Source organism: Patagioenas fasciata, chromosome 15 (assembly GCF_037038585.1).
Source record: "Patagioenas fasciata isolate bPatFas1 chromosome 15, bPatFas1.hap1, whole genome shotgun sequence".
Classification (NCBI taxonomy): domain Eukaryota; kingdom Metazoa; phylum Chordata; class Aves; order Columbiformes; family Columbidae; genus Patagioenas; species Patagioenas fasciata.
In genome coordinates, this window is record NC_092534.1 from 8,400,569 (window position 1) to 8,423,932 (window position 23,364).

Sequence of the window (23,364 nt, forward strand, 5' to 3'; positions counted from 1 at the left end):
GCTTGGACTTGATATTTGCTGGAAAGAACATGTGGGGATCAGACCCCAGAGCAACAGTGGGGTCCTGTGTGATCCTTTCATTCACGAAGGTAAAATAATGGGTTTAATCCCCAAAGCCAGGGTGGATGTGCAGTGAATGCTCACAGCTGCTTTTGTTGACAGGAGAGTTTACTGGGGCTCAGCTATTAGCTGAAATTTGGGAAAAAGGAAATGAATGTGCTCTAGATGTGGAAGCCCCTGGTACCATCCTCATGTAATTCCCTGTTATCCTGCAGCTGCATTTATTAGTGCAGTTCACTCCCATCTATTGCTGCTAATTAGTCCCAGCTCTAATGCTGCTCCAGCAATTTCCCTCTTGGAAAAGAGTCGACAGATAAAATGAAGAGACTTATTTTTTTAAACTTTGACTCTGAAATGGCATCTTTCTGTAAAGCCAAAGATGAAGAGACTGCCATAATTAATAAAAAACAACTTCTGATTGAAACCACTGCATTTTTATTTTGGTACTATAAATAGAATTCCCCTCTATTTCCCATTCCCTTACACAAGTAAATGAAACATATAGCTGCATGTAACTCTACCAGCACAAATGGCTTTTCACCATGAGGTAAGCTAACTGTTTTGAAGGCACTTTGTGTTTGGTTACAGTTGGATGCTTTACACTTCCCTCTTGTGTTGGGCAATACTGCCATCCCTTCACGTGCTTCTCGGTGACCTCTGTGGTGGTTGAATGCTCCTCCTGATGCCATCAAATTACATCTGCTTCACTCTTCCCCAGCAGCATAGGCACATAGGTGAATAAAATGATAGTATTAAGGCATTAATGTAGTGATACTGAACTGTGTAGCACATCTTTGTTTTTACAGTGCTGGTTTTCTCAGAGGATGATCCCGTCATTTAGTCGGTTGTCCATGATGAAACTGTCTGGCTTACCAACATGCAGCTGATGTAATCAGCTCCTGCTGGTCACCTCGGAGTCATCTTGACCTTCAGTCTCTCTAATGGCTGCTGTATACAGCTTTCTATGCGACTACGTGAGTATATGTTGAGGAAACTGCAGGTTCCGCTGAGTCTTTAAACTTAGGGTCTTTGCTGTCCTAAGGCTTTTTGTCTTGGTTTTTGTTAGATTGAGTGATCAGGTAGGGATGAAGAGGGGTTTTGCTGTAGTCCTGACAGATGTGTTTTCCACTACTGGTGGTGCTTTTCTGCAGTGTATGACAGCAAGCAGTGTGGCTTTGTAGCACGGCTGGGGCAGAGGCTGTAGCATTTTGGAAGACGCAAAGGAGGGCAAGGATTTGCAGTGATCTGGTAGTTTAAGAAGTGGTGCAGCTCGTCCTAGCTGCTCTTAAGAAAAAAGTTTCTAAAGTGGAGGGAGCGCTGTGTAATTACTGCCGGACACCAAGACTGCCAGCTCCTGGATCGACATCTGCTTGTTGAGGTAACTGTTGTACTGAGCCGTGGTTAGCCTGCCGCTCTTCAAGGCGTCCTCAATTGAGAACTCTCTACCAGACTTTCTGTCGAGGATCACAGATGATTCCCCATTGGGACCCTTTATCGAGATCTCCTCCCAGTCACATTCCTGACTCTTCAGTTTGACAAACAGGCTCCATTCGATGAGGCCTAACACATGAGCTTCCTCTGGAGACATTTCTTTTCCTGTATCGGGGTCAATGACCACAATGGAGCGCCGCAGGTGGTTCTCTCTTTGTTCCCTCTTGATAGCCACTGTCTTCAGGCGGTTCTGGAGTTGCTCGATCTCTGCATCTTTATCTCTGGATAACTGCTTCAGATCATCTAACTCTCTTTCCAGAGCTTGGAATCTGGAGTCCAGGTTTATTCCACTGTCCATGTGTGTCATGTTTCTCAAATCCCGAGCTTCTGATGCTGTGAGTTCAATCTCTGATTGCAGTCTCCTTGTTTCCATCAGCAGGTTCTGTTTCTCAAGGTGTAGTTTGTGGTTTTCCTCCCTTAATAAGTCTAGCTCCTTTGATGACTTGGAGTTGTTGAATTCTACCTCAGACAGCCTGGTTTCGAGGCGGTTGATGTCTGCATCCAGCTCCCTCTTACGCCGGGTTTCTTCTTCCAGATTGCTCTTCAGCTTTTGAATCTCATACTCTGTGTCTCCTTTGTCCACTTGGACACTCTCTGAAAAGACCACTTTCTCTTTGACCTCCATCTTCTCCAAAGAAAGGAGCTTCTTTCTCAGGGCTTCTAGTTCAGTCTGCAAGACTTGTCTCCGGTGCTTCTCTTCTTCTAGCTCCAGCTTGAGGAGGGAGTGCTCCTTCTCTTGTTGGGGATCTTGCTGAAGGATCACTTTCTGTTTCACAGTTACTCGTTCTGTTGTCTCCCTCTCTTGTTCTTCCAACTCATTCAACCTGATCCTCAGCCTCTGCACCTCCAGTTCAGCCTCCCTGCGGGCCTGTCTCTCTTTCTCAAGTTCTTCTAGCTGACGCTCTAGCTCAGACCGCCTCCTCTGCAGCTTGCGGAGTTCTTCACGGAGGTCATCAATTTGCTTGAGCTCGCTCTCAATGCTCTGGGAGAAGGAGCTGACTTCAGCTTTCAAGGCAGGATCTTGCTCATACTTCACTACTTCCTGCTGGACCACTTTCTCCTTCACCTGGGAAAGCTCTTCCTCCTTCTGTCTTACTTTCTCTTCTTGGAGTAGCCGTTCCCTCTCCAGGTCAACGTGTTTCATCTGTTCATCTGCTAGCTGCACTCTGAGAGACTCCACCTCCTCTCTAGTCTTGGGGTCTTCCCGAAACTGCAGAATTTCTTGAACAACTTCCTTTGTTTGCACTTGAGGTTTGGCATCTTTCAAAGCTTGTATCTCTTGTTTCAGCTGGTAGATCTCAAGATCAGCTCTTTCAATTGCTCCCGTCCTCTCTATAATTTCCTCACGGAGTCGCTGTAGCTCCTTCTCAGTTTCTGGATCATTCTTGTACTTAATGACCTCTTTAATGACTTCTTTGACTTCTACCAGTGGCCCTCTGTTCCTCAGAGCAGCCAGCTCATTCTGGCAGCTCTTCAGCTGTTCGTCACCACCTCGGTATCTCCTCTCCTGCTCTACCAGCTCCAAACGAAGGTTGGCAACTTCATTTTCAGCTTTGGGATCTGGGCGTACAATCTCACGCACTTTCTCCTGGACAACCACCTTGGAGTTCTCTTCCTCCAGCAGCTGGATCTTCCTGAGCAGCTCAGCCTTTTCCCGCTCATTGGAACGACCCTTGGACTTCTCATCTTCGTACTGGCGACGGAGCTCGTTCACCTCTCTCTCAATGGCTATGTCTTTCTCTACCTTGAGCACCTCCTTGACAGTAATTTTGCCCTCAGCAATGGCCCGTTCCTTCTCAAGACGTTTGAGCTTCTCCTGGAGGAAGCTGAGCTCTTTCTCGTGCTTCTGCCGAAGGGCGCTCTCCCTCTCCTTGTTCTCTTGCAACATCCGGAATTCCATCTCCAGCTGGGGATCGTTCTGCAGCTTCAGCACCTCCTTCTCTGTTACCTTCTCCTGCTCTTTGTTCTTCTCGCTGGACAGCACAGCAATTTGTTGGCGTAAAATGGTGACTTCATTCTCTCTGGTTCCTTCCTGCCTCCTGAGGTCTTCCAGTTCTTCTCTGAGCTTCAGGATCTCATCAGCTTGAGCCTTATCTTGTTCAATGCGCAGAACCTCTTTCACTATGTACTCCTGCCCTCCTTCTCTTTTCTCATGCTCCAAAACCCGCAACCTGATTTTAAGAGCCTCCAGCTCCTCCTGGAGTACCTGGTTCTTGCGCTGCTCTTCTGCCAGGTTTTGCTGCAGTTTGTGAAAGCTCTCCTCCAGATGAGGGTCAGGCACTTTCTTCAGCAGTTCTTTCATAATGATAGTTTCTTGGGGCTTCTGGTTTTGCAGGTAGACAATGTTGTTCTGGATGGCTCGGATCTCTGCTTCCAGCTGCTGCCGACGCTGAGTCTCATCCTCGAGCTCTTTCTTCAACTTCCAGACTTCTTCCATGGGCCTTAAGGATCTTTTGGTCTGGAGAAAGTCTTGTGTCACTTGAACATCTGGTTGCTGTTGTTGAAAAGAAGATTGTGTAGTCAAAAAACCCCAAATAATCATACTTTGGATGCTTATTTTCAGTGCCTCCTGTGACAAAACGACAGGAGGGTGTTGAGCTTGGTTAATGGAGGTTGCCTGTTGCAAATGCCAAACAGGGTGTGTTTGCAAGCAGGCATCTCCTGAATTGCTCTGGGTTCCCAGCCTGCGAAAAATGTTTTTTGTGATGCCTGTTGCTGTCAGAACAAAGCTTTTAGCCACAAGGGACACTAATTCTGGCATGCGCTTGCCAAAAGTGCTCAAAATGATCTGGAGCCTCCTTGGATGAGCGGGAGGTGGGACTGGGGAACACAGAGGGGTTGTCTATCTAATTTAAGTGTCTGCTGATTAATGATTTTGGAGGATTAAATGCTAGCTAGATTTATTTCCAGTTCAACTTGTCATAGCAAAGGCACACGTGTATTATTTACATGCCTGTGCTTTCAGTATCGCGTTGCCCCTGGGGATCACTTACCTGCCGCAGGAGGCTCTGAGCGAACTCCAGGTTCTGCAGCCTCTGTTTGTTCACAGCATTTACTTCGGTAAACTTGGCTGCCAGAACAGCTTCCTACAGAACAAACATGCATTGAAAAGAGGTGGTGGAACCAGGGGTGCTTGGTCAAGACTTGCTGAATAGATGCAGGGCCTAAAGAAGTAACGCTGGGTGCTATTCTAAAAACCTACAGTGGTGATCTACCCAGCTTTGGGGGAGAAAGGGCGATTCTCATGTATGCACACTCTCATGGTCATACTGTACATTTCCTGTTGAAGAGATGCAGCTGAAGAAGAACTGGGTGGAACTTCCAGCTGTCTCGATAGGCAGGATGAGCTTGACACAGGTAGCAAACAGATCCTGCACAAATAGGTAGCTTGTGCCCTGTTCTCGCTGTATTTCTATGACGGAGTCTTTGGCTCTATGTTTGAAAGTCTCGGGAGGTGAAAAAGGGTTTTGGTTGTTCTCCACTCTTTCCCCTTTCAGCAGAGAAGTGTTAAATCCAGCATTTTCCACCTCTCATTGTGCCCAGCCTGGTCCAAAAAAACCTGATGGATTAAGAATGATGAAAAATCCCTTCCTCCCTGATTCTCTGCCTTCCTCTGCAGTCCCCTGTGGGACCAAGGACACTGACAGTAAGTGTAAGTGTTTGCAGTATCCCCATTGGTCCCATAAGGTGTCATCTGCTTTAGCTCACTGTAGGCCCCCCCTTATTTACCTCTTCTTTCACTTTTGCAGCTGGAGACTGGAGCCTGGGCTTCTTGCTCATGTACCCATTCTGGCCATTCTCTAGGTCAAGGATGGACCGTAGCTTCTCTGCTTCCAACTCATAGTCCTGTGGGAAGAATTTCCCAGGAGGAAAGTGAGATTACTGAGTCCCCTTCATGCACAGGTCCCTCCTAAACCTTGGCTCTAATGACTTCTTCCCTTGACCTGTGTGTTAAGTGAGCTGCTGAGGACGGTGGGATGTGCAGCACTGTTTGCAGGACCTCCCAGCAGGTTCTGAGGTGGGTACTGCCCTGTGACCATAACAGCACACAGCTCAGGTGTGTGCTGACCTTCCCCTTATGTTACAGATGCAGAGCTTGGAGTGGAAACTCTCACAGGCAATAAATCTGAGCCACGTGCCATGCTAATGGGCATATGATGTCAACGTCAGAGCAGATACAACCTGGTCTTGGCTCATCAGTTGACTGAGCAAGGGCACTAGGCTTTCTGTAGGTGGCTCCTTGTAGGATGTAGGTGGTTCTGCCCCTCTGAGGCCCCACCTGCAGTGCTGAGTCCAGCTCTGGAGCCCTTGGTTCAGGAAAGACCTGTTGGAGTGGGCCCAGAGGAGGCCACAAAAATGTTCAGAGGGATAGAACAGCTCTGCTGTGAGGACAGGCTGAGAGTTGGGGTTGTTCAGCCTGGGGAAGAGAAGGCTCTGGGGAGACCTGATGGCAGATTTTCAGTGCTTACAACAGGCTTGTAAGAAAGACGGGGACAGACTTTTCAGCAATGCCTGTTGTGATAGGACAAGGGATGATGGTTTTAAACTAAAAGAGGGGAGATTCAGACTAGATAAAAGGAAGAAATTTTTTACGACGAGAGTGCTGAATCACTGGCCCAGGTTGCCCAGAGAGGTGGTGGATGCCCCATCCCTGGAGACATCCCAGGCCAGGCTGGACGGGGCTCTGAGCAACCTGCTCTGGGTGAAAATGTCCCTGCTCATGGCAGGGGTTGGACTGGATGAGCTTTGAAGGTCCCTTCCAACCCAAACCACTCTGTTAAAGTTCTCCCACCAGCAGAACTGCAGTCCTCACCTTCACTGCCTGCTGGTATTGCTGAGCTGTGGCAGAGACCTTCTGCACCTCCTGTTCCTTGCTTGCGATGTCACTGAGAAGTGCCTGGCATGCACAGAAATACATGTCAAAGGGAGCACAAAATCCAAACGCATTGTTCAGCCTTTTTGAGGATTGCCATTAAAATTACAACACTGAGAATTATGACCTTCTCAGGCTGCCCTGCTACGTATAAACAAAGCACAGGTAGGACAGTGGAACTTTATAGCATAAAAATAAATAAAGCTAATTATTTATATTTTTCTATTTTATGTTCAGGAACTAAATTCTATTCCTTATCTTCTATTGTTGTTTCCTCTCCTCTCCCTGTGGAGCCCAGGGCATGCTCAGAAAGAATTACCACTTGGTTCTTCAGCTTAGTTTCCACTTGCTGGATGTTGTCACTCTCCTGCGGCTCATAGTTAGGAATGTTGCACAGGAACCGGTTGACTTCATCGTAGCTGGTGCGGTAGTTGGAATAGGTGCTTTTCGCCTTCTGTAGCGTCTGTGTTCTGTAGGGGAAATCAGCTCCGCTTCAGTCATATCGCATCTCTTGTGATATCTTCTGCAAACATACTTTAACCTGTCCCCACTTTCCCTGCTCACTAAAGAGACAGAGTTGTGCTTTTGCTAAAGTCTCCATCTCTGTTGCAAGAGCACTTAATCCTAAAGGCTGCGCAGATCTACGCAGCCAGTGTGTGCCAGGAACCTTGTTCTCTTCCTCCTCAGCCCTCCCTGGAGCCCCTCCTGCAGCTGCTCGTTCCCACAATGGTGTTATGCCTCTTCAGGATTCAGTGTGGTTCCAACTCCACTGTAAATATCCCAGCTCTCCAGGCCAGCCCAGTCCTCTGTCTTACCTGAGGTCGATTTGCTTGCTGAGGTTGTTGAAGCGCTGGTTGAGTTTGTAGAGCTCGGCTTCTTGCCGTTCGATGTCAGGGCAGTGCTCCTGGAACTGGCTGGCCAGGGTGTTGGAGCACGTCTTCACCCTCAGCAAGTTCTGCTCCGCTTCATTGAGCAGGAACTTTTTGGACTGGAGCTCGGTGCCCATGGCCTGCAGAAAAAGCAGGAGAAGGGGGGTTTTCTGGGGATGCACAGGTGCCAGGCTTTTGTCGCTGCTCCCCATCAACTGCAGCAGCTGCACCAGAGCTGCAGAGGATGCTGAGGAACAGCTGAGCTGCAGGACTGCTGTGAGGTGTGGAGAAAAGCAAGCTAGAGGCTTGTATCATAAGCAGAGCCATCTGATAAACCTGATGGGGAGAAAAAGCAAGCTCTTGCTCCCTTCTCCACCTGTTAACCTTCAAAAGCAAGCATACTGTGTGCAAAATATTTGGTGCTCCTCATGCCTTAAACCCTGTTCCTGCCAGTGCAACAACTCCAGAATGAGCTGTGAAAGCTTTTGCATGTTAGTCTGAAACTGAGGACTTGATGGAAAAGCTGAAGGAGGACAGAAAATTCTGGCCTAGCTGGTTCTTGGCCTTTCTATAGCGGAAGGATTGCCAATTTTGGTCAGTAGCTTTTCCTAGGAATAACTGTTCTCAAAGCTGTGCTGGGTCCATCTCTTTCAAGCGTCAGGCCTCTGCACTGCTTTTCCCAGATGGTTTTATCCTTTGCTTCTCCATTAGTCCTTTTGTCAAATCACAAATATTCAACTGGTATTTGATTCCTGGTTTGGGGATGGGAACAGTTTGCATTTTAAGTAGGTGAGGATGGCCCCAGTTAACATGAGGTCTCATCTCCAGCAGGGGGAGGCCATCCCTTTACCGACTGATTCAAGCTTGCAAGTTGAGAAGCAATTACCCAGGATTTTGGAAAGCAGTTTTGTATGTGGAGCATGTCAATAGGGTAGAAAACTGGCTGGAGACAACACTCACCAGCAGCTCTTCTGTCTTATGGTCTACCACTCGCAAATCCTCTGGTACCGTGTCATCGATGACCAGTTTGTTCTCATAGGTAGAGAGCAGGTCTCGGCCTTGTTGGAGGCTCCTCTCAAGCTGAGTGGCCACCTCAACTCTATAGGGACACAAGAGGGAACATGTTTAAGCACGCCTGCACCTGGCTCCTGCAGGATACCGTGTCATGCCAGGCTCAAGCCATGACTTACTTCTCTTGGGCAGCGCTGAGCAGCTGAACCACGCGGTTGTACTTCTTGTTGGTATTCTCCACCTTGTTCTTCACCAAGGTGGCACTGCCAGTGTTCGGCACGGATTCGATGAAGACCTCGCACTCCTGGATCTTCCTTGCTTTCTCGGGTTCAATGCGACGGACCTCATTGGTGATGTTCTGCAGTAAGAATAAAGCCTTTATAGCAATTGAACTAGGGCCTTGTGGCTACAAAGAAGCTGACCTTTGGCTGTCCAGTGTGAGAGGAGAGATCAGAGCTGAGGGCTTGTGTTTGATGGCAGGTACCCTTCAGCCCTATAGGGGATAAAAGGATGTTTTCTGTTGGCTTTCTATTGACTTGTGTCTCTTCTGGGGCAGGCAAGCTACCCCTTAGTAAGGTAACTCTGGCTGGGGAGTGATTCCCACTGGCTCTTGCTCTGTTAGAAACACGCTGGGCTCTGCAGCCTGACAGATTAATTCCTGCCTGGACAGCAAAGCACTGCAGGCAGTTGCAGCAATTTGCTTTCACTTGTGGTGGCTCTTGGATTTTGACACAGCTCTCAGCAGGTGATGTAACCAGGACCTGAACTTCCTCCTAAACCAAGGGAAGTTTGTGGCATGGAGCCTGGCTTAATTAGGCATCTGAAGGAAGGGAAAGGAGCAGGATGCCACCGGTACTGGAGCCTAGCAGAGCTGGTCCACAAGGAAAAATGGTGCCCTGGACCATGTTTTCTTGCTCCTTTCTTAGCTGGTGATGGTCAACATCCCCTCTGTGCTTGGAATATGGGCAGGATCACATCTTGAGGGCTCCCCTCCCTGCAGCCATCACCTTTGTCCCCATTCAACCTTTCTGTGGCTGAGCTGGGCCAGGAACAGGTCAAAAGTTTTGGCTCTGAGGCTGTTCAAATGTCTTCTCCCCATCTCCACTGGAAGCACCACCAGCTGTAAGCATCGCCCTGTGCCTGCATGCTCCTGGGCTCGGGGAGTGCTTACAGCACCCAGCATGCTGAGGACCACTCTGGAGACCCGCTCAGGAGCTTGGTCCCTGTTCAGGACTATCTGTCTACTTCCACAGCTGTGTACCTTCAGGTCCTTGGAGCGCTCAGTGCTGTCCTGCACTGCCCGACTCTGCTCCAGCGGCGGACGGAGGTTTGCTGTGATTGCTTTCTCCTGCTTGTCCAGGTCGCTGTTTACTTTATCCAGACCTGCCAGAAGCTGGCGCCCCTGAACCGATGCAGCATCTGGATAATGAGAGAGGACCAGCTAGCGCCAGTTGGAAGCTGGGTCTAGGCTCAGTCCCACTGGTGAGTGCAAAATGCATATGCCCCTCCCCTCCCCAAGCTGTGCCTGCTGTGACAACAGCCTGGCTGTGCTGCCCTTGCATGCAGCCCAACACTGCACCCTGACACTTGTCACCAGGACCCTTAGGAATCCTGGAATCACAGAATAGTTTGGGTTGGAAGGGACCTTCACAGCTCATCCAGTGCCACCCCTGCCATGAGCAGGGACATCTTCACCCAGCTCAGGTTGCTCAGAGCCCCGTCCAGCCTGGCCTGGGATGTCTCCAAGGATGGGGCATCCACCACCTCTCTGGGCAACCTGGGACAGTGTTTCACCACCTTCACTGTAAAAAATTTCTTCCTTCTATCTAGCCTGAATCTCCCCTTTTAGTTTAAAACCATCACCCTTTGTCCTATTGCAACAGGCCCTCCTCATCTTTCTTATAGGTCACTTTTAAGCACTAAAAGGCTCTCTCAGCTCTCTCAGTCTGTCCTCATAGGAGAGTTGAAGCTCTCCTCATAGGAGATGGGAAGCTCTAGGTGACATCCTCCCTAAGATGTGCCACCATGTAAGTTCAAGGCTACAGCAGCCTTTAGTGCCTGGGAAGGAGCAAGCCCTTCCAGCGCCGCACCTCCAATGCTGTCTGCCTTCAGCCCCTCATAGCGCTGCTGGAGGGTGTTCTTGCAGTTGGTCGTCTTCTCCTTCACGTTCACGTAGTAACTGGCAATTCTGCAAAACAGGACAGTGTAGGCATCAGGTCAGAGTCAGGTTCTCAGCTCCTCCATTGCCCTGTTGCTTATCCTGGTGCTGCTCTGGGGACAAGATGCAGCTCTGGAGGGGCTCGTGGGACCTGACCCCTCGTGGCAGCCATGAAGGGAGTTGGGGAGAGGCACCTTCACCCCATGTTCACAAAGGGGTAGAGAAGTGTCTTCACTAGAGGGGTGAGAGCAGGGGCAGCAACAAGGGCAGGTACCTGCCTGCTGAGGGATGGATGGGCAGCTGCCCCACTCGAATGGCCCCCCCACTGGAATGGCCACCCCAGAGAAGCAGGGACCTGGGTGGCTCTGAACTGACCCCACCCCATCTTGTGTGCAAACAGGCTGAAATATCTTCTGGAGGAAGCCTGAGGCTTCAAGCAGACACAGCTTTGCTGTGGGAATGGGGCAGGACCCCCACTGTCATTGCTGCCAGACATGGGGATGCAGCACTGGTGGTGTGCCCTGGGGCTGGTGAAGGCAAGAGCTGGTGCTGTGGGGCAGCGGGAGGGTCCAACACAACTGGGGGGCACATACTGGTCTGCCAGTGCTATGGCTTCGGGGTCAGGTGGGGGGATCATGAAGCAGACCCCTGGGGCGCTGATCTTGTCTCCTGAGCCATCTGCCACTTCCCAAACATCTCCGCTGTTCTTCTGCAGGGTGTAGAGGGCTCCTCGGCTTATCTGGCCCTGGGAAACAGGAACAGTCACAGCAGCAGGTCAGGAAGCGGCCCCTGCCCCAATCCATGCCAGCAGCCCCGGGAACCTGCACTTGTGGGGTGGCAGGACTGGCATAAACCCCATCCCTTCTCTCAGCACTCTCTTGCTTCTCCATGTATCTGCTATTTGCCAAAAACTCATGTGCCTGCTCCTCCCTCCCCTAAGCCTACAGGAACGAAGCCATGCCTCCTCTTGCAGCCACCACAGCAAACAGATTCCCACTGGGGCAGGGAGGAGAAGGTGTTTCCAGGGCTCTGCTGTGGGTTTCCCTTTCAGAGAGGCAGCCAGCTGAGTCAGCCGGGGCCGCTCGCTTCTCTCTGGGCCCCAGCTGCCCCCATGGCGTCTGTCCTTTGGTCAAGTACTCAGTCCTGCAAAGATGATACCCTGAGGATGGGGATGCAGATGTGCCCACCAGGACTCAGGTGGTGATGGTGGGATGAATTTCTTTCATCAGAAACGTGCCCAGGCATCTCCACCGTCCCAGCCTGGGGAGCGTGGGAAAGTGACAGAGCCAGGCTGTCGCAACCTCCCAAAGGGTGTGTGATAGGGCACGCTGTCTGCAGGGCGGACAGAGGCTGTGTTTCCCCAAGACCCCTCCTGCCCTGCTCCTCCAGAGCTGCCAAACCTGCTTTCTCACCAGGACAAGCATGACCTTTGCCTTGTCCCCACTGCAGGAAATATCACTGCTTTGGCACTGGCAAAAACTGCTCCTTCCCCAGGGGTCTCTTCCATCCCCAGTGCTCCCTGAGGAGACAGTCCCCAGCAACACCTCTGCATTGCCCATGGGACAAGGGAGACGTTACCTGCTCTCCTTCGTACTCGCAGAGAGCCTCCACGGGGACGGGCTGGAGCGGCATCTCGCGGCGGTACCGCAGGGGCAGGACGTGCTGGCTGCGCTCCTGCAGGGACTTCACCACCTCCTCGTACTTGTCCAAGGCCTTTTCCTGGTCCTAGCACAGGGTAACGACCAAAACCAGTAAAGAAACATGGGAAGAACAAGCTCCTGGGCTCTGCCAAACTAAGGAAAGGCTGGGGAGGAGCTTGTCCCAATGCTCTTTTCCTTGTGCTGATGAAAATGGCTCCTTGGGTCCTGCTCTGCAGCTGTTGTGTTCTTGCACTCTCCTGCCTGCTTTTGCAGCCAGGCTGAGGACTGGGACTGCGAGCTGCCATGCCTTGGCACTAGCCACTGGGCTAGTAATAGCTATTACCTGGTGTATGGTCCACATCTGCCTGGCTGCATGTTGATGAACGGCCCCGCTGTCAGCTTTAATTAGAGCTCTGAGAAAAGGCTCCTTATTGGTTTTGCTCTATTTCTAGCTGTGCAGGTGAGTATCCCACAATGGTGAGTGGGATGGAGCAGGCAGGAGGAGGACAGCTGTTGGGAAGAGCTATCAGCTGTCCCAGGACACGTGCATCATCTGGGCCTGCTGCAGCATGCTTGGGCTTGGGCTGGGCCAGTGGCTTGGCTCAGCACTGCCCTTCCCAAGTGGATGATTTCGCATCCCGGCTCTCGGCAGCACAGATAGTTCCACAGCCTCCTCTGGCAGCAGGTCTAATTATGCTCCCGCCCTTAAGTGCTAGCTCAATGAGAGAACAAATAAAAACCAGCCCGGTGAGCAATTACGTTGCTATGGGAGAGGCAATCTCTAGCTGGAGGAGAAAGAAGAGTGGGTGAAGGCTGGGCAGCGGGAGGCAGCAGCATGGTCCTGCTGCTCACCATACTGAAAGCTGGGCTAGATGCCTGCTCCAGCAGGGATGTCCCTCCACTGGTGTCATAGGGACACTGGCTCCTGCTGCTGCCCTTGGGTCCTGCCTCCACCAATACTCACGTCCAGCTCCCGAAGGAGAGACTCAAGCTGGTATCTGTCCTTGAACTCTGGGCTGAATTTTTGATCCAGGTCTGTATCCACCTTCTTCAAGAGCTCCTGGGCATCCTTAGCGTCTTTCTGAAACTGCAGGAAGGCAAAGTCTCTTGTGAGAGAGGGTCCTGCTGAAACATGAAGCAGACCCAACCCGGCACCCTGATGTTCATGCTGCCTAGCACAGGGGCAGCCACCAGGCACCTGGACAGGCCTCTGAGCACTCAGAAGTGCATGGAGAAATGTGAGGAATCACTATTTTCCACGCTCAGGACAGCAGAGCTAGGGGAAAGACAACCAGGGGCAACTTATTCCATGATCTTCTGCTGCAGAGTTCTTAAATCCTGCCTTTTCCCGCCCTCGAATTTTGTTTCACTTGGACAGCATTGCGATGGTGTGCGGTGGCTCTGTTGCCAGTGCCAAGGAGAAGGCAGAGCCAAGCCCTTCCACACACAAATCACCCCCTGGAGCAGTTATTTTGGCAGATACCCACAAAAGGCACTGCCTGGGCTGGGCACCATGGTTCAGTTTTGGCAACAGACTCATCACGTCGTCAACACACCCAGGCTGTGGGAAAGGAATCCAGCCTGACCTGCTCCCCTGCAGAGCCTCCCTGGCTGTCAGATGCAATTTATCCAGCAGACATCTGTCTGTTGAGCTCAGCTGGGGCTCTGAGCCCTTGCACAGGGCTAGCCGGGGGGCCAACTCTGTTTTCTGCAGGTGTAACTTCCCCACTCAGACCTGTTCTGCTTCTGCAAGAAGCATACAAGGTCTCCCCATGCCTTGTTTTGGGGGTGAGATACCTCCATGAGATACCTCCACTGTCCTGCAGACAAGGATGCTGGTGTTGGACTGTGGCTCTTGAACCTTGACATCAGAGCAGCTGCTTTCTGCAAGTCATGCTTTGCCAAGGAAGTACTGACCTTTCGTGCTCAAGCAATTATGACGTGTTATATCAGCACAAGTCAGTTCTCCTAGCCTTCAAAGCCCTGTAGACTAGAGGACTCAATCTTTTCTACCCTATTTCCAGAGCAGCCATACCAGTTGGTATCCTGGGATCTCCTGCAACCCAGCACCTACTCCCTGGGCTGTGCAGAGCAAAAAATCATGCCTCACTGCCCAGGGATCTGGTACCTTGTGGAAGTCCTCCATGAACTTCAGGTGGCTCTCCTCGCAGATCAATAGGTTGAGGTACTCCTTCCAGTCAGCGTGCACGGCCTCGATGTGAGCCTGCAACACAGGGGTGGAGGGGGACGTTGGAAGGAGGTCCTGTGCTAGGGGTGAGCCTGGGCTGCCCGCCAGAAAGCACCTGCTTCCCTCTTGAGCAAACAGCTCCTTGGCTGCCTGTGAAGCTGCCCAGATGCTCTCAGATCAAAGCGAGAAAGAGAATACTGGAGAGATGGTCCAAAGCTGGGATGCTCCTATGGGAGCGTAGAGATAGGTGGAAGGAGGTGGCAAATCCTGTGGACTTATGTCCATCTTCCCACAGGAGGTAGAGCTTGCCACCATAATTTATCCTTTGTAGGCAGCAGGCACAGGGTTATCACCACAGGAACGAGGACCATGGGAAGAGCTACTTAGGCTTATCTTGCTCTTCCAATGGCACACACTTGCAAGTGAAGGAGACTTTTTTCCCACTTGGCATCCAGGGAAGTAAAAAGAGTCATGCTGGCACCAGGTCCTACACTTGTAGAAGGGCTGGGTGAGTCTCAGGAATTAAACTCAAGAGTCATGTTGGCACCAGGTCCCACACTGCAGAAGGGCTGTGTGAGTCCCCTGAGCTCTGTGGCAGACGGGGAAGCTGGACCCCATCCATGATGCTCACCTCGATGGCATTCTTCCCAGGGTGATTCTGGGCGAGCAGCTGATCTCCATCTGCATGCAGCTTGTTGATGGCCTCCTCCTTCTCCTCCAGCTTTCGGTGGATGAAGTTCTAGATGGAGAGAAGTAAGATGCTGGTTCCCACACAAGGAGAGGGGAACCTGGCTGTGTCCTGTGACTGAGCTACTCTGCAACGGCTGAAAGCCTGATATTCCCCTACTGCAGCTCTTGTTTCTCCTTCCCTTGCAGATGTTGCTAAAGATGTGACTCTTGCCAATGAATGCTCAGATAAGGGAACAGAGAATGAGGAATCTCCTGAGCTTCCTCATTGCTTTATTTCTGGCAGGAGGTAAGGATTAACCTTAATATCCATATGCTATCATCTGTACACCTCTAAGTGCTTCACGCTGGAGTGGGGGAAATGGAGGCACAGGGGAAAGAACATTTTATGTCCCCATCCAACCCTTAGCCTGCTCCCTCGGCTCCATGCCCCCCTCCCTCGCTGCAGAGCACCCAGCCAGCATAGGGCCGGGCAGCCCACGGACCTCGTACTGGCGGCGCCGGCTGGGGTAGTCCAGGTTTTGATCGCTCCAGTCGTAATGGGTCCTGTCCTTTGCCTGCTGATCCAGCCAGTAGAGCTTGTTGGTGCAGCGCTGCATGTAGTCCTGCAGCGAATTCAGATCCTGCTGCCGCTGCTGGGAGCCGGCCTGGAAAGGGTCAGAGGGAGAGATCAGCCCAAAGCTCCTCTTCACGGGTCCCCTGTGGGTGTCTGGCCACTCTGGCAAGGGTCCCCTGCAAAGGGCTCTGCCCCTTGGATCTGGGAGGTCTCTTACCAGCAGCTTCTGGTATTTGGCTTGGAAGTCACTCGTGTGTTCCTGGTAACAGAGGAGAAGCAAGGCAAGAGTTAGGAGCATGTCTCTGGCAAGTGGTGGTCTGGCAGGGGCTGGGTGAGGGAGAGGAATGTGGGCTTTATGGGGTTTGCCTCATTGTAAAGCTATAGTTGGCGTGCGATGCTGAGCTTTCAGGTTAGGCGTGGATTTGCGCAACCACCCAGCTTGGTCCAGGCAGTAGGAGCCTGGATAGTGGGATGCGCTCTCCTTCATCAGTGGCTGGGGATGGGGCAGCAGGGAGAGGGGCCAGAGGACTGACCTTGTTGCCTTCTTTAACAATGTGTGGACCAATGGCCATGACCTCGTTGTGGAAGATGTTGTGCTCTTCTACTTGGCTGTTGACCAGCGGCAGGTCAGTCCCAAAGCCCTTGCTGCTTAACGCATCCTGCAGCACACAGAGGCTGAGGTTAGCAATGGGAGAATGGGATGCAGCAGCTAAGACCTGGGAAACTCCTCATGGAGGTGGACATGGAGCTGGGCTTGGACAAGCACCGGTGATGGCAGCATGTGGGTGCCTGGGAGCCCGTGGGTGAAGGTGTCTGTGCCAGATGGCGGCCACGGGAATGCTAGTTTGGGGGTTTTAACACTCTTCTGGCTGTAAGAGTGTAGTGCTGGGATACAATGAAGAGGAAGGGCCACAGAGTAGAGCACAAAGCAGCTGGTGACTGGGGATGCCAAGCCCGGGAGCCAAGAGAGGTTAAGGCTGGTTCAGTCTTGGGAGGAGAAGGCTTTGTGGGGAGACCTAACAACAACCATCCCATAACTACGGGGAAGTTACTGAGTAAACGGAGCCATGCTTTGCAAGGTGGTGTGTGGTAGGGAGACGAGAGATGACAGGCATTAACTGAACCAGTGGAAGGCCAGACTGGGTATAAGGAGAAGCTTTTCTACTCTCACTATAGTAGGGTGTTGGAGCAAACTGCCTGGAGAAGGAGTGTGGTCTCCAACCTTGGCTAGAGAAGGGCAGAGGTTTGCCCAAGCTCACCCAAGAGGTCAATGGCCAGGCTGAGCTGTAGGAGCCCATCCTCTGAAGGCCAGGCTGGTGCACTCCCCCATGGCCACCCTGATCCTCTGGAGCTTTTCCTCGCTTAGCCCAGCTGCTGCCAGCAGTGACAGCTGGTCTTGTCCCGCCATCTCTGCACCATCCCCTGCCACCCAGCACCCTTCCTCCCTCCCATGCTGTTTGCAGCGCCCTGCAGCCAAAAAGGCCTCCAGGAGCCTGTTTCTCCATGGGGAGATGGACAAGGTCCTGCCTGTCCCTAGCTGGTGCACTGATGGTTCCCTGGGTACCTGTTTCTCGTCGATCACTGTTGACCAGTTGACCTGGGGTTCAATAGGCTGCAGGGGTAAGTTGTAGATCTGGTCGTGTTTCATGCGCAAGTTTGTCACTCGTTCCTTCAGCTGCCGGATGCTGTGAGAAGGGAAAGATGAGGGTGGGATGCAGAATGTGGGCATGGGCTGGCATTAGCATTGGTAGCTATAGGTGAAACTCTCCCAGCTCCCCTGTGGAGGGAGGACTGTCCTTAGGGGACTTCAGTGAGCCCAGTGCTGCCTGGCAGGCTGGCAGCAGCCACCTAGTGCAATCAGCCAAGGAGGGAGAGGGCAAAGGTTCCCCCATGCACCATCCCCTGCCAAGGGCTGCAGCACATCTGCCAGCTCCGAGCAGGCTGGTGCTGTGGGAGAGCAGGGTCTGATGGCACAGCGGGCAGGTATCACCCCATGGTGTTCCGTGCAGAGTTGCCATCAGCAGATGTGCAGCTGTTCTCACCCTACCCCTGCCTGAGGATGGCTGCAGGTTCTGCACCTCAGTGCAAGCTGGGCTGTGGAGCAGCCTGTGGTGCCTCCTCCAGCTGCACAGAGGAGCTGAGCAGAGCCCTGGAGAAGTGTCATAGAGTTATAGACTCATAGAATGGTTTGGGTTGGAAGGGACTCTCGAAGCTCATCCAGTCCAACTCCCCCTGCCATGAGCAGGGACATCTTCACCCAGCTCAGGCTGCTCAGAGCCCCATCCAGCCTGGCCTGGGATGTCTCCAGGGATGGAGCATCCACCACCTCTGTAGGCAACCTGGGCCAGGCTCTCACCACCCTCAGTGTAAAAAAATTTCTTCCTCATGTCTAGCCTGAATCTCTCCTCTTTTAATTTAAAACCATCATCCCTTGTCCTGTCACAACTGACTCTGCTAAAAAATCCATCCACATATTTCTTATCAGCCCCTTTTAAGTACTGAAAGGCTGCAATAACGTCTCCCCAGAGCCTTCTCTAACCCCCGCAAGGCTCTGGGGACAGGTCTGCCCACCCCGCTGTGGTACTCACTCTTCTGTGATCATGTCACCCTGGGGGTGTTTCATGTGCCGGGCGATGGCTGCATCCCCATCCAGCACATAGAGCAGCTTGTCGGACTCGGTGAGTTTCTGAGCTGTCAGGTCCTTGTGCTGCGCAGGCTGGCATGCCTTGATCTTGTGCAAGTCCTGGGCAGGCAGAGAGTGGGGAAGAAGGGTCACCAGCGGAAAATAAAATGGTATCCAAGAGGCCTGAGAAAGGTCCTCCCATAGCACTGCCCCTGGGTACCAGCTCTGCTGTCTCATGTCCTTCAGGGATGTATTTTGCTTTCCCCTGCCTATGTTAGCCCCAAGGAAGGGCTGTGGCTGGGGCGGCTGTGTCACCTGGGGATGCACTGTACCATTCGGGAAGAGGGGGACTGTTCAGGCCCTTTCTCCACCCCACCTGCCTGCTGGGATGCACATCCCTGCTCCGCACAGTGCTACCCTGCCCTGGGTAAGGAAGAATTTTGGGGCCCCATCACCTGTTATACACTGCCTCACCTTCTTCCCACAACCTGGGGGAACCCATGTGTCCCTCCCTTATGGAACCTGCCATAGGGCAGGGTGACCATGTAGATGTGCCCAAGGAGAGGAGAGGAGACAGCAGTGAAGCAGGAAGGGCTGTGGCAGGAGGGGGCTGGAGGGGACAGAGCTGCTCAGGGGACACAGCTTACATTCTGGATTCGGGAGTCGATCTCCACGATGTTTTTCTCCACCTGGTCGGCATTTTTCTGCAGGCGCTCTATGAGCTCAGTCAGCTCTTTACTGGAGATGCTGGGGAGAAAGAGGGGAAGAAAAAGGGAGACTTGTCACCCCACAAACATGGCCAGAGCCTTAAGCGGCTGCTGTCACGGTGCTGTGACCTCGGGGGTGGCCCGGGGCCAGCCCAGCCTGCCAGGCACTGCAGCTGTGTGTGACTCACTGCCGCCTTTCTAACACTTTCCAAAATACTCTGCTCTGCCAGGATGGGGGTAGCGGGTGGGGACATCGAGCCTCCTGCACGGTGGAAATGGGAGCGATGTTGTAGGCGGCCCTGAGCCTCTCTTGGCCTCAGAGCAAGACAGAAGAGAGTCGTTTGCAGGGGACAAGGAGAAACAGGGGAGCCTGAGCAGCAGAGAGGACCTGAGGCCCATGCAGACAAGCAAGATGGCTCGGGTGAGGCTGCCGCCCGCAGACCAGGGCTCTGCTGCCTGCACCCCCTGTGGGGTGCAGCCCTGCCTAGGAGCCCCTGCTGTGCCTCTCTGTGCTGTGCTCAGGGCTTCTTTGCCTATTATTGACAATTTAAACCAGATAAAGGGATGAGTCAGCACACATTGCATCTATCTTTTGGTGCTTCGTCTCTTGCTAGGCACTGGTTTTTGCTCCTAGTGTGATATTGGCCCAAGCCTCCCCATTTGCAGCTGGGCTAGCAGGGTGCAGGGCCAGCCCAAATAATGCCAGCTTCACTCTAGGGACAGCTGAGTTAGAACAGAGTCAGAACAACCCGTGACGCAGCTTTTGCATTGCCAGAGTTATTTTAAACATTTTGTCCTCTTGCTGTCACTTTGGTTGCAGGGAGAGGCTGCAGCATGCCAGGGCCAGCTCCAGGGCAGCCTCCTGCTGTGGTTCTGCAGACCGGAGGCAGAAGGTGGGGTGTGCTCCTCACCAGTCCCTGCAGCTGGAGGGGTCCTAGAGCCAAGGCTGGTGGCAAGGCTGAGGCTTGTGTCCCAGCTGTGCTGCTTTGCCGTGTGGGCTTAAGCCAAGGGTTGGTTCACTCCAGTACTAACCACCTATAGAGTAGGGATAATGAGGCTTAATGATCTTGTTATGTGGTGGTAGAATTAACCTTTATATGGCTCTTAGAAGTGTTAATTGCTGTTATAGATGCCATCAGGTGAGTTGTGTGTCTCCTGCAAAGGCTGACAGGCTGGGGGAGAGCAGAGTTGTCTTTTGGAGCACCAGCATCCCAGCCATGCTTGCTCAAGGTGTGGGAGGATCCTGTGGCAGCTCTTCATCCCCAGCTGGACAGCTTCCTCCAGCAGCTTTGTCTGCTCAGCTCTGAGGGGTCCTGCAGCACCTATGTCCATCACAGGGCAGGGTTGGCCATGTGAGCTTCTCCAGGACAACACAAGGCACGTCCTCCTGTCTTCCACAGCGAGGTGGGCCAAAGCTGAGAGTGGAAATGGCCTGTTGACCAAGGCAATCCTCTTCTACAGCTTTTCAGTGGCTTCCCTGGACATGTGCCAGTGCTCAGCCACCAGCAGGTAAGTGCAGTACGTGGCATTGGCAGTCCTGTGCAACTCGGGGACCGCACACAGTCTCCATCCGGGGCATCTCAGCTTGCTGCCTTTCCAGCGTGGGCACTGGGGCAAAAAGCTTGGCAAACCCAGAGAGTCTGTCCAGCCTCTTTCCTGGCACTGGTGCTGAGCTTCAGGACACGTTCCTGCCCGCCAGCATGTGCTATTGCTTTTGATGCAGCAGAACAAAACGAAGCTCAGCTCTGGGGTTGTTCCCCCCTACCTCGATCCCTGCGTTGGGCTGCAGGAGCTTTGTAGCATCTGACAACTCCACAAAAGTTCACACTTCCCTGGGAAGTTCTGGCGTGGGCAGGATTTACACTGTTGTTTGGGTTTTTTTTTCTTATTATAGAAGCTGCATCATCAGGATGGTACTCGGCATGGCTGGTGGTTTGTGTCTGTCACCGCTGCTTCTGCTGCCTGGCACCTCCTGACAAGCAGAGGAATTGCCCTAATTATGGGCTCTCTTGCATCAGCAGAAATGAACTGAGCAGGTATTTCTGAGCAGGGGAGCAAACGAGGGGGTCATTGTGAGTCATACAGCTGGTTGCAATAATTGCAAGGATGAGCCTTGTTTTCTGTTCAACAATCACAGCTGGAGGGTGCAGGGGTCACCAGAAGATGGCTGTGGGTGGCTGAATCCTGCTGCAATGGTAGAAGCAGCTCTTCAAAGTCCACTTGGGAGTTTCCCCTAATCTGCATCCTCCCATGTAAACCAGGGAAAACATCAGATTAAATCAGTGGAGAGAAAGTGGTTTGAAGATGGGTAACTAAAATGTGCTGCATGTGTTTATGTGTCTTCAGATGACGGTTACCCAGCACTGGCATCTCCTGCATTCTGGGAAAGCCTGCAGCCACCAAGGGGCCTTCCTCATCTCACTGATCAACCTGAGCTTTGAGGGCAGGAGAGGCTGATTATCCAGGTGGGAGCTTGGGATGCTTTGCTGCAATAGCCAGGAGCTGAACTAGAGCTGAGCAGGGCTCGGGAAGAGCTGGCAGGGCTTGTCTCTGAATTCCCTGCCTTGGTGTCAGTGTTTTCTAGCAAGTCTGTGAATGAGTCTTCAGGGTTTTAGTGGATCTACAGCATGGATGAAAAAAATCCCCAAAAGCAGAAGAGGTTTGGAGCTCTTCTACTTCTGGTTTTGATTGAAACTTACAAATTTTACAGGGGAAATAAAATTAAGCCAGTGATCATTTGGGATCTGTAGCAATGCTGTGTTTCAGCCATGGCTTCCCACGCAGTTGCTGCTGATCTGGTCTAGCAGACCTGAGCCTGAAGCCTCTGCCCAGCCTTTATGCTTGCTTTGCATCAGCAAAACTGATCTTGAGTGCTGGGAACCAGATAGTGCAACACCCAGGCCCTGACCCTCTTACTCAGGTACTGGCTTTGCTGCTGCTGGAACAGCCAGGCCGGTTCAGTGTGAGGATGACGTGTCTGGGCAAGGATGTGCCCCTTGTCCCCTTCTCCCCATTCTTCCCCTGGGTCTGAGACACAAGCTCTAATCACCCCCGTTAATCACCAAGCTGTGCTGCCTCTGCCCTGCCAGCCGGGTCCCATGCTGCCCCCAGCCATGCCGTGCTCCCCAGTGCCAGGGGTAGAGCCACCTTGAGCCCTGGCGATACCTGGGCGACAACAGCCCCTTCTCCATCACTGCAGGGAGCAGAGCAAGTGTCGGGGCTGGGGGAACGGGGAGGGTAGGGGATGGCATTTCCCTGTGTTGGAGAGGACGGTTTCCCCGGTAATCCAGAAACTGCTGCTTTGATGTGCAGTATCTGGATGACCAGGGAAAAGTAAACGCAGAGCTTGCTAGAAGCAAGCAAGGACATGCTCGGTTCTGATGTGGGCATGGCTCTGCTGCTCAGCCTCGGCTTTCCTGACGCACGCAAGAAGAGCTGTTTGCTCTCTGCACCTCTGTGGTTTGTGTGAGAGTCACCGACAGAGCAGGTGACTGCCACCAGCTGAGGTTTTGCTGCAGAGAAATCTAAGAGAAACCTCCCACAGGAGCTGGGTATCAAAACAGCCACCTCAGTGTCAGGGGAGCAGCTTCTCTGCACCCCATCCTCTGCAGCTCACCCCCACTGCTGCTTCAAATGCAGAAATAAGTCTGCAGAAATAAATACAAAAAGAAGGGAGCTCTTATTCTCCTGTAAAAGATCTCTATTATTTCTGTATTTATTTCTGCATACTTATCACTTCTGTGTCACTTAATCAACCAACTTGGACATTACCAACATGAAAAGATCGGCCCTATTAAGAATCTTCCATAGCTGGGTCTCCGTTAATAAAACACGAGGATGAGCACGGTCCCTGCATCCATCTGGATGTCAAGCGGGGCACCAAAGGGATCAGCTGGGAAAGCTGAAGCCTGGCTGAAATCTCTGTGCCAGGGGATGGAGGAGGCTGGCTTCCCCATGCCCTTTGTCTGCTGAGAGGAGGAAGATGCATGAGAAGCACAAGGTGATGGACAAAGAGGTGAGAAACCCATGGCTGGCCCAGGAAAGGTGTGTAGATGGGATCTGCAGGACGTTGCTCTTTCGGGAAGCTGCTGGGAGGAGCCGCGGGTGCATCTGGGCTTTGGAGCAGAGCTGCTGGCAGGGTAAGGTAAAGGGCTTCCAGGGCCAAAACACAGGCAGGAGGGGATGGCCAGACCGTAGAGCAGAGCTGGGAGGGAGGGGGGCAGGATTAGGCCGTAGCCCAGCTGGAACAGGCAGAGCACGTGAGACTGAGCAGAGGCAGGAACAAAGGTGCCCAGGGCATGGCCCTTGTGAAACTCCAGCAGAGGGAAGGGAAATGCAAAGCTCTTCTGCTAAAATAGATAAGTCTTTGTTTTTTTGTTTTTTGGGTTTTAAAAAAAAAAAAAAAGCCTGGAAAAACTGGTTTTGCCATTTCTGGAGAACTTTAACATTTTCTGATCAGGAAGGAAAAAATGATATCACTCATGAAAAGCTGCGCTTGGCA

General features: G+C 52.3%; 1 protein-coding gene across 1 annotated transcript in view; it reads right to left on the reverse strand.

Moving 5' to 3' along the window:
• Positions 1 to 472: 472 nt before the first annotated feature.
• Positions 473 to 23,364, reverse strand: part of PPL (periplakin) — a 28,129-nt gene continuing 5,237 nt past the window's right edge. The window contains exons 2-22 of the mRNA XM_065850892.2: positions 18,804 to 18,903; positions 18,122 to 18,276; positions 17,098 to 17,218; positions 16,067 to 16,192; positions 15,751 to 15,792; positions 15,463 to 15,624; positions 14,922 to 15,029; positions 14,231 to 14,326; positions 13,067 to 13,189; positions 12,041 to 12,187; positions 11,056 to 11,207; positions 10,395 to 10,492; positions 9,566 to 9,723; positions 8,484 to 8,662; positions 8,254 to 8,392; positions 7,240 to 7,433; positions 6,744 to 6,894; positions 6,365 to 6,448; positions 5,281 to 5,397; positions 4,545 to 4,637; positions 473 to 4,045 (exon numbers count right to left, since the gene is read on the reverse strand). Of these exons, the coding sequence (XP_065706964.1) occupies positions 1,361 to 4,045; positions 4,545 to 4,637; positions 5,281 to 5,397; positions 6,365 to 6,448; positions 6,744 to 6,894; positions 7,240 to 7,433; positions 8,254 to 8,392; positions 8,484 to 8,662; positions 9,566 to 9,723; positions 10,395 to 10,492; positions 11,056 to 11,207; positions 12,041 to 12,187; positions 13,067 to 13,189; positions 14,231 to 14,326; positions 14,922 to 15,029; positions 15,463 to 15,624; positions 15,751 to 15,792; positions 16,067 to 16,192; positions 17,098 to 17,218; positions 18,122 to 18,276; positions 18,804 to 18,903 (5,230 nt within the window). The 3' untranslated portion in view covers positions 473 to 1,360. The remainder of the gene's footprint in view (positions 4,046 to 4,544; positions 4,638 to 5,280; positions 5,398 to 6,364; positions 6,449 to 6,743; positions 6,895 to 7,239; positions 7,434 to 8,253; positions 8,393 to 8,483; positions 8,663 to 9,565; positions 9,724 to 10,394; positions 10,493 to 11,055; positions 11,208 to 12,040; positions 12,188 to 13,066; positions 13,190 to 14,230; positions 14,327 to 14,921; positions 15,030 to 15,462; positions 15,625 to 15,750; positions 15,793 to 16,066; positions 16,193 to 17,097; positions 17,219 to 18,121; positions 18,277 to 18,803; positions 18,904 to 23,364) is intronic.